The sequence below is a fragment of the Anguilla rostrata genome, chromosome 6, assembly GCF_018555375.3.
Source record: "Anguilla rostrata isolate EN2019 chromosome 6, ASM1855537v3, whole genome shotgun sequence".
Taxonomy (NCBI): Eukaryota; Metazoa; Chordata; class Actinopteri; order Anguilliformes; family Anguillidae; genus Anguilla; species Anguilla rostrata.
The window spans coordinates 12,335,661-12,345,931 of NC_057938.1; the positions used below are offsets into that span (position 1 = coordinate 12,335,661).

The window sequence follows — 10,271 nt, forward strand, 5'->3', positions numbered from 1 at the left end:
TCTAACAGATGGTTTCTGATTTATTACATGTGACTATAACGTTCAGGAGACACTACACTAAGTTAATACACAGAATCTTGGACATGGGACAACTGAAATATTCAGTATTTATTCAAATCACTGTTCTTATAGTACCTCCAGTTTGTAAAATGGTCTTGCCTCTCCTCTTGAAGTAAGTTCACAGACAGAGGGCGCTCTAGTTATAATATTGTTATTGTAATAAGGTATTGTATAATCTGTAGCAGTATAAGTATGTGAATGGATTCCATCTGGAATGATGTACTGCAGAACATCAGAGGTGACTAAACCGCAGATCGAGAGCTTCATCATAAGATGCCTGCACCGAAACAATGAGATAAGGAAGAGATCATGGTGTAAGTGGCTTGCACTGTAACTTCCATGTTCACTTTCATCTCTTCTACTCTGTCATTATTGTAAACACATGACCTAAGCAGGGAAGATTTTTGCTCTGAGTGGTTCCGATCCTCTCTGTATTCAGCCAGATATTCTTTTTCATTCGTGTAGATTCTCAGTAAAAATTTGAGGAAACTTCAGCAGTCATGTAAACAATATAAAAGTTCCACTTTTTATTTATTTATATATACAGTCTGTGTGTGTGTGTGTGTGTGTGTGTTTATTTATTTTCATACATTAATTTACTCTGTAAGCAACTAAGCTGAGCTATGCACCTGAGCCTTTTAGGTTTAGACTTAAAATTGGTGTTCTACTAGTTCATTCATACCAGTATTATTTCACATACTGTAGTTACACTACCTCAAGACAACCACAAGGGGGGACTAGATATTGTCCCCAAGAAGGGGAGTCAGCCTTGACTGTGTTGCAACATGACTGAATAGAATGTATCCATATTCCTGAAAAGGTTTCCCTTCATTGGTCTTCCTCAAACATATTTTTACCTCTTTTGAGTCATGGACTCAGGGGCATCTCAATTTATTTGCATTACATTTAGATTGTATACAAGTCATTCAGCTTATTTGACAGGGACAGTGCATTATCATTTTCAACAGATGTATCCAACAGATGTCCCAGATTTAGCTAAATGCATCATTTTTTACATGGCTTTTATTCGTTCCGATTTTATACAGATAATAAATATTCTTCCTACATTGTAAAACATCATGTACATCTTATGCTGACTTCTCAGCATTACAAAATCCCCACATGACTGGCTTATTAAAATGACTATGAATTAGAGTGTGTTTATACTGACATACACATAGGTGTCGTACGTGCATGCATTTGTGTACTTGGTTGGTGTATTTGGTACTGGCTCCTGACATGTGCAAATGCATCTCTATATGCATGCATGCATGTATTTGGTACTGGCTCCTGACATGTGCAAATGCATCTCTATATATATATGCATGCATGTAATTGGTACTGGCTCCTGACATGCATTCCTATATGCATGTATGCATGTACATATTTAGTGCTGGCTTGCACATATGGTGCAGCTGCTCATTTGCTTTGAGAAACTTAACCATAAATGTACTGTTATAATAAAGGGCTGTCATTTTTACTAAACAAAAGCAGTTTATTCATTTATTGGACTGATGAAACAGGTCGTATGTATTGTAATGCTGGGCCAATTCTGACACATTACGTAATGTGTAATACCATACCAATGCCAATGAAATTCAATATGTGAAAATAAATATGCTAATTGCTGCATGTGCAGTTTTAAAGATACAGTGTGAATAGACTGGCCTTTATCTATCGTTATAAGAAAAAAGCCCACCACTCTGCTCCATGTTGCTGCTTGTTTTCTTTAACACATAATTCATATTGTGTCCTTGGGGTTTAGAAAGATGCTATGCTGATTACATGTATATGTACATGTGCACTTAAACTATTTCCAAACTAAAAGCAAATGATTTGCTGATTGTGAAAAGTTCAACTTATTGCGTGAACTACCAGATTCAAAGTGGGTGTTTTGCAGAGAATGTTTCAGTTCTCTTTCACAAAATGGCTGTTTTTACCAGCCATACCGTACAACATCCATTTGTTTAAATGCTTTGGTATAGAGGTGTTGCAATGTGGTTTTACTGTAAATAGCGTGTGACTGCTTCAGGGCCCTGACTAAAGCTGAAACCACCACAGCAACGGCTGCCGCCTTTTCTAGGAAACCAAGATATGCTGCAAATGCTCCAACTGTGTCTCAGTTCTGCGACCCACACATACAGTTTACGCGCTCAACTGCCTACAAGACATCACTTTAAGACTGACGTTTTATGATGAAATGAAGGTTAAAATGCCATTTGCTTTATTGTAACACACATTAATATGTTCTGCACAGGCTCAGCAATACAAATACAGTGAAGCCATTCAACATATAATTCTGTAAACTGAATTGCAACTGCAATAACATTTAAATCATGCATTTGGTTAATCGTGGTCATTTTCATCTGGAACTTTTGTGTAAATACTATACGCTGAATTTTTTAATGAAAAAAAATCATTAGATTTCATTAGATTTTTCAATGAAATTTTTAAAGGGCTTTCATAAAACGTATTTTCCAGTACAGACCATGGGCAATCTGCAGCAATAAAAACAACATTTACTTTATAATTACGAATACAAATACATCCATTTGGACAAACCATACATTTTGAATTAAATCTGGTCATAAAAGTTGGCATGGAACTAATTCATACAGAATGCCACTCATTATTGTTTGTCCTCATCATTTTCAACTTTGTAAAATAAAAGTAGGCAAAAAAACATATTTATTTGTATATATGTGGTATATATATCCCAATGACTATTGTCGAATAGGAAGCACATTCAGCTAATTTTATAATAATTCTGGCCTTACCAGTAAAAAAAATATATATTTTAAAATTGTATGTACATGTTGGTGTTGGTATGAAAAAAAAGTTACATGATCACAATTAGGATTATGGAGAAGTAAAATAATCAAACAAAATACTTCTAAATGTACAAACTTATATGCAAAATTCGGGGGACACTACACTAAGTTAATTCCCAGAATTGCATTCATGGGACATCTGAAATACTGTGGACATATTCCAATCAGTCCTCTTATTGAAGCAACTTAAATGAACAGAACAATTACACACAGATGGATACAGTAATACCGCATTGCGCTGAAGAAAGCTTATGAATCGATATTGCTAAAGCGGTCATTTCAAACAGGCGCGGGCATATCCAATGGTTCTGCTTCAGAAAGCATCTGTGAGAAAGAAAAAGATAAATTTGCACATGCCTTTCTCGGAGACAAATGAATTTATCAGCGAATATTTCAGACAGATGGAATAAGCAGACAAATTTCAGGAAAAGAAAAAGGTCACTTCTGAATCCTCTTGTGAGGTCCTAATCACGCAAAACACCAGGTCTGAATATCTCTCTGAAAGTCATGTTGAGCACTAATTGCACACATCAAAACACACATTGAGACGCTCGCTCAAGACAAATATATGAATAACGAAAATATGCGATTAAAACGATATGAGAAGCGTGTCACACATACCCTTAGAACACCACAGCCTTCAGGGTCATCAGCATGTTGAAAGTCACAGTTTTAGCAAACAATATCCTCAAGCCATTTACTGCCAGTGACATGAAGTTCATCTTTGGGTAATCTGGAACACAAACACTCAGCATCAGCCACCACTGTAAACTGATTTATCGAGACACGTAGCCTTCGGATACTCAAAAACACTAACACTCAAAATCAGTCGCAATTCAAATTTTGTGGACATTGTTGCATCATTTTTTAAACTGTACTGTGAAAAAAAGACCAAGATAGGCCTTCTGGATAAAAAGAAGGCATTAATATGTTTTCTCAATTTTCATGTTCATGACACAAACAGCAAATATGGCAAGCTTTGTATGTTGCTAGTACACAAGGACCACTGCCATATTGAAATGCCATTTCCATCCACACACAACGTTCAGTGCAAAAAGCAGGTGATAGACATTTGTTTCATAATTACACATGAATAATTTCAGGTCAACTTTTAGATCAAATTTTGCCATTGTTTGCTATTGTTCGCTATACCTTTTGCTTATAAAGTAAAGGAGTGGATGCACACCCTATTCAGCTCAGTATCCCCAAACCCAGAGAAAAAAGAAAGGAGCCCCACCATTATGTTTGGTGCTGATTTCTGTAACATTTTCAGCTGTTGGCGGCACACACTGTCTCTCTTGGGTTTCTGTGTCGCTTTTCTTATCTGAAAGAAAAAAGAAAAGCCTAACTAGTTGGATTTGTATTGAGATTTTGTCACTAGTAAATCTGCCCATATATCTTTTAAATAAATCAGTAAGTTTAAAAAAGAATTCAATGTGAAGCAAAATGTAGCCATCGGATGACTGTCTTGGACTAGAAAGAAAGCTCATGCAACTCCAATATGCTCATCTCCGCATTGCTATTCCTATCTGTGCATTTTAGAATTAATTTTAGATTCCATTTGTTATTTTTAAAGTACAGATGGGTTTAGCACTGACATACATTTCTACTGTAATGTACTACACTGTTACCAGTCACAATGCTTAGTTCTCTGGCCATCCAATTGCAGTTGGCTCAGTGCTACATATATCAACTGCAAAAAAAAACTGGCGTCTATGGAACACCCTGCCATTAGATATTAGGGATATCTAATTTCCAAAAAAAATTTTTAAAGCAAGCTGAAAGCTGACTTTTTAGGGTGGATTTTTGAAGACTTGATTATAGTTCAGTATTGTATTGTTTTGTTGGTTTTATTTATTTTTTTAATATATTGTCTTCAATTTCCATACAGATTATGAACAAATTATCTCTTGATTTTGAAAAGCCTTGATTTTTAATAAGCTTCAAGCAACCTGTCTTTACTATTAATTATTTTATTTAATAATTGTATTCGGAATTATTATTACAATGTATAAATCTATAGTAATAAACAATATTATATCAATGGAAATCTGATTGCACATGAACAATGAGCATGCAATAAGATGTATGGCTTCGTTGTTAAAGGCATCCGTGTTCTTTGAGAGACATTTAGAATCTAAAAAACTCAAGTGACTCACATTGTAATGTAAATCTGATCACTTGTTAAACAAACAAAAATGTCCCCTTTTAATAGGATGTATGTAGGTACAGTAATGAAAGATCAGTAATAGAGATTAGATAATAGAGGCATCTTTGTTGTCTGTTATGGTTATAAATGATTGCAATATAATGCAATTGACTTTAGCAACTGTTCTGTGTAAGGATATATTAAATTCATAACAATTCTACCCTTTGGTGAGTTGTCAGGACTCAACAGGCTAACAGTAACTGTACATTTGGAAAAAGGCAAAATAATTGCTTTGTGAAGTTTGCACATTTAGCGACCAATAAAAATAATTTTAGTAGTAGGCAAGCTCCCAACTGCATCTGACATTTGTCTGCCACGTATTGTACTATACCGGAACATAACACAGTAATACTGGGTTCATTATGTTTGTGTAAAGATGCATACAAGTAAGATAAATTGGCAAGTGCTCCCACAGAAATTCTAAAACAATGATTAAGTACTAAACTCCCAACCTTCTTCAGTAATCCGTGGCACTTCCTTGTGTACAGTAACACCATGCAGGCTGCAGTTTTCGATGGGCCCTTCGGACAATCCCACAAAGAAGTATGTTTTGTCGGAGGACAGTGTGGCATTGTCTAAGGGAATCTGGCTTTTCTGGCCCTTATCAGACGTCAGATCCATTTGACCGTTTTTCGGGAAGAACCCCGTGGCCAGGCAAACGGGTCGGGCCGCAGGTTCTTTGCTCTCGAGGATCGACAACATCGGCTCCCTGTTATCTCCCTCTGAAAATATTGATTATGATATTAGTTATGTTACATTTATTAAAGCCTCAGTACATTAATTATTGGTCATTTGCAGACATGAAATTCAAGGTTCATGTCTTTCCACCAAAATCGCAATTGGATTAAATCCAAGTGAAGAAAGTCTTAACTTTTTGCAACGCAAAAATATTTACTTTTCTTTAATCATTAATTTTGGTGACCACTGAACTTGCCAAAATAACAATTGCCCTCAGCTGAGAGACAAAGCAATAAACTCTGAACTTCTTTAAGAAACTGAATAATCAACAATGGACATTTTTTAGCGATCCACAACACAAAACCAAAGCCTACAGGATACACCCATCAATCACATGCAATTTTTTACAGTGAGATTCAAGGCATTCAGTATCCAGTTTTAAAACATTGATCGCATAGGACACAGATCTTAACAGCGATCATATCACAGAGACATATCATATCACAGTGTCATGATCATTTGCACACAATAAATACAACAATTAAATGAATGTATAAAAAGAAAGGAGGTTTAGAGTTATGCATTCAACACCAGTGACACAAGCCTCATCAGATACAAATGTACACCTGTGTTTATTCCAACTGTTCTGTGGTTTCAATTCGCCTTTAAAACAGACTTCATTTAAACAGGTGTTGATGCTCCCTTGGACTGAAAATGAACTGCTAAGACCTGTACATAACTCAGAAACAAGTTAAAGCAAGTCAGTTTAATTCATCCATTTTTACCGACTATAATGCAGACTGTGTTTGCTGAAATAAAACAACAAACTTGCTGGAGAATGATAATATGGTATTAGGTTACTGAGACATGATCCAACTACATAAAATCACAAATGGTTGCAAGAGTACATAGTGCTGCTTAGAATGAAAGTGTTTCAGTCAAATTCCAAATTATGCTGGACTGTGCAATAGTCTTGAATAATAGGAAGCTATGAATAATTCTTGGAAGCAGTTTGAGTTTGTGTTTCCAATAAAATATTTGTTTCTATTTAAACTATTGTAATACCAATGATGATTATGATGATGGTGATTATTATCATTAATATAATAATAATAATTATTATTATTATTATTATTGTTATTATTATTATTATTAGTAGTAGTAGTAGTAGTAGTAGTATTTGTTTGAACAGGTTATATTTATACATTTAATGAAGCTACATTATTGTCCTTTTTAAAGTGACTAAAATCTGAAGGAGCATGCACATTTCATTTTGATCTGTTTTTCTAATCAGTTCACCTAATATTACTACTCATGAACTAACTTGTGGACTTTGAAACATTGTTGATGTGGCACTCACATTTTTCTACATATTTAAGAAAGATGAGTTACCAATAATTTGACTGATTATGCAATGCAAATTCAATTCACCATTTAAACTATATAATACAACTACATCAGTGCTTCTCAAACTTGGTCCTGGACCCCATTGTCTGCTGGTTTTCATTCCATCCACAATTGCAATTCTGGATTTTTAATGAGCTGTGTTATTTTTTCTTCATTACACAATGAGCACAATGTGAACATGGGATTTAAAACCAGCATACAACGGGCTCCCCCAGGATTGAGTTTGAGAACCACTGAATTACATCACTATAAGACTATTTTCTACTGTGTGACATTAACACATTAATCACATTTTTCAGTCTCCCCATCAAAAACAACATAGAAAATGAATAAAGGTAATATCTTACTTGGTTTCACGGATAAATCAGTCCCTTTTCCGAAAGTAAGGGCAGCTGATGTATCAAAGCTATCACAGCATTTTACTATTCGTCACAAACGTCTCAATAACGATATACGTCTTACAGCACCACTTTAAACCCGGGGCAGCTGATTTCAATACAAAGCTAATCACATTCAATGTAAAAAGAAGAGAAAATGATACTCCACGACCAAAACAATTTACCAAACATTGACAGGTTCACGTTCTCAGCCTGTTCAGAAAAAGATAGGATGTGTAAAAAGGTAATGTCTTACTTGGTTCCACTGATAAGTAGGTCCCTTTTCCGAAAGTAAGGGCAGCTGATCTATCAATGCTATCACAGCATTTTACTATTCGTCACAAACGTCTCAATAACGATATACATCTTGCAGCACCACTTTAAACCCGGGGCACATGATTTCAATACAAACCTAATCACATTCAATGTAAAAAAAAGAGAAAATGATACTCCACGGCCATAACAATTTACCAAACATTGACAGGTTCACGTTCTCAGCCTGTTCAGAAAAAGATAGGATGTGTACAAAGGTAATGTCTTACTTGGTTCCACTGATAAGTAGGTCCCTTGTCCAAAGGTAAGTGGAAGTGATCACAGTGTTTTAACATTCGACAGAAATTGCCTCATACTCATGTTTCATCTATGCACATATAGCAGTATTTTATGTACATTAACAATGTTTTACTTACTTGGTAGGACAGTGAGGCGGGTGCCAGTCCCAAAGGTTAACTTATCAGCATACACAATGAAAGTTCACACCTCAGAAACACTTTAATTTTAATTTAAGTCTAATTTAGATTTTTTTTTTTTTAATGACTGCTCTGTGCGGTTAACCCATACAAATTGTCAACACATCTGTTCTCTGAATGCATTTACGTATAAATTAAAACAAAAACACAGCCAAAGAGATAAACAAAATAGTGTTTACACTGTATTGATTCAATTTAAAAACATTTTACTCTGCGTATAAAGAAATATTTCAGATAAATTAAAAGAAGCATTTAAAATATTAAATTAGGAATTACTTACCAGACATGCATATTTTCTTTGGCAATTAATAAATCTATGCTTTTTTTAACAAAAAATCCAAGTGTTTGGTTTTTGTGCAGCCCTATATATACATTTTATCAAGGTGGTACCCCAAGAGCACAGTGATAAACTGCTGAACAAAAACCCTCCAGCATTATGTCTGAGACATTACTGAGCACTGTGGTGCCAATTGCATTACATCCTGTTCCACTTCCTGTCTGAGTCTCTAAGGGACAGGAGTAGTGGCTATCCCTACTTTTAAGCCTGAAGATGTAATTTCTGATAACACTTCTCAAATGTCCTCATCAATCCCAGAGTTTGCACAAAGGAGCCTGGCTTTTCTGTGACATCACATTCTGAGATGTCAAGAAAGCCTGAGGTTAATGCAAATCTTAATACAAAATTACCTTTAGTCACTTTTGTTTTATAGCAAATAGTGTATGTCTTGAGTTTGGGTGCCCCAAACATTATAGTGGCATGCGTTGGTATTGTATTAAAAGTACTGTAATTTCCTGGTACCACAGTGCCATAAAATATAAATATTTGATTTAAAGTTCTTCATTCATTCAGTGGAAGGTTTTTGTGCAGCGCTGAACAGACAGTTTATCACTGTGGTATCCCAGTTAGCACTATGATAAACCACTGAACAAAAACCCTCCGGCTGTATGTTGGTATGAAACAGCAGTTGTCTTTCCGTCCTGTTTGACTTTGAGCCTGTGAGTGCCAGGAAGCGTTTCCAAGTCTGTGGTTTTGCAGAAATACTGAGGAACATAAAACGTGTCTCAGCAAACTAGGCTAGTTTTTAGAGCAAATTATGAGCCAGATGTGGGTAGTATTATAACCCAGTAGCATGAGCAATTGATAACTCACCCTGACTGATGCTACTGACTTGAACGTCTTCTTCCATTGAAGGACAGTCGACAGGCCCGGCCTTAAGGCCTGCATGATAACCTGCTGTTCCCTTCTATTTGTTGGGTGTTATTTGTGCACAATTTCCTGAGAGTGAAAATATACTAAAACAAAATGATAAAATCAAAGCCATGGGCAAGAAAATCTCTGCTCTACAGATAGCACTGACTTTGCAACTTTAGCGACTCAAGTTACTTTCTATGAATATCACTCAAAAATAACTGTACTGGAGTTTTATATTCAAAGTGGACAAAACTGCCTGGAGCACTAAAATACATATCGACCACTCGTGCAAAAGTAATGATGAACAATACTTCTTTTGCAATAATGAAATTACTGTCAATGTTTTGTTTGTTTTTTCACACAGAGAGTAGTCAATGTGTAGAATAGCATGCCAGCTCATGTAGTAGAAGCAGAAACTCTGGGGGGTTTTCAAGACCAGGCTTGATACAGTGTTAGATATTATATAGCTTGTAGGTAATCAGAACACTAAGCACAATGTAGGCAATGACAAGCATTGGTGGGTTGAATGGCCTGTTCTCATCATTACATTGTGCTATCATCATATTAACCCTATCATGTCATATTCACCCTTCCATTTTAAGTCAAAACAACCCCACTTCGTGCTTGGTTTTCTGTGTATGGAAAACTATTGGGTTAAGAATGAGGTGGCAACAATTACCCCTAAACTATTGTCCCCGTTTTTCTCATTTGTGGAAATAAAATACATTTAACAAATCTTAATGGCTTCCGTCTCTCATGCTTATGCTA

The 10,271-nt window shown here is 35.6% G+C and overlaps 1 protein-coding gene across 5 annotated transcripts; it reads right to left on the bottom strand.

Moving 5' to 3' along the window:
* Positions 1-2,261: 2,261 nt before the first annotated feature.
* On the bottom strand, positions 2,262-8,750 carry LOC135256540 (uncharacterized). 5 transcript variants are annotated; one of them, XM_064338407.1, is made up of 5 exons: positions 8,592-8,750; positions 5,553-5,822; positions 4,129-4,215; positions 3,513-3,624; positions 2,262-3,215 (listed from the first exon to the last, which is right to left on the bottom strand). In XM_064338407.1, exons 1-4 carry the CDS (start codon positions 8,596-8,598, stop codon positions 3,515-3,517), a joined length of 474 nt encoding a protein of 157 aa, XP_064194477.1. In that variant the 5' UTR covers positions 8,599-8,750; the 3' UTR covers positions 2,262-3,215; positions 3,513-3,514. The 5 variants fall into 5 exon arrangements, with proteins under 5 accessions (XP_064194477.1, XP_064194480.1, XP_064194481.1 ...); XM_064338410.1 differs by lacking the exon at positions 8,592-8,750 and adding an exon at positions 8,252-8,486; XM_064338411.1 differs by lacking the exon at positions 8,592-8,750 and adding an exon at positions 8,105-8,208.
* Positions 8,751-10,271: the final 1,521 nt, after the last annotated feature.

Bases quoted from the DNA above. Each gene is read 5' to 3' on its own strand.
- LOC135256540 (XM_064338407.1), bottom strand. The intron at 4,216-5,552 runs GTTGGGAGTTTA...TTTTTCTTTCAG, and splicing joins GCCACGGATTACTGAAGAAG to ATAAGAAAAGCGACACAGAA. The intron at 3,625-4,128 runs GTGGGGCTCCTT...TTTGTGTTCCAG, and splicing joins AATCAGCACCAAACATAATG to ATTACCCAAAGATGAACTTC.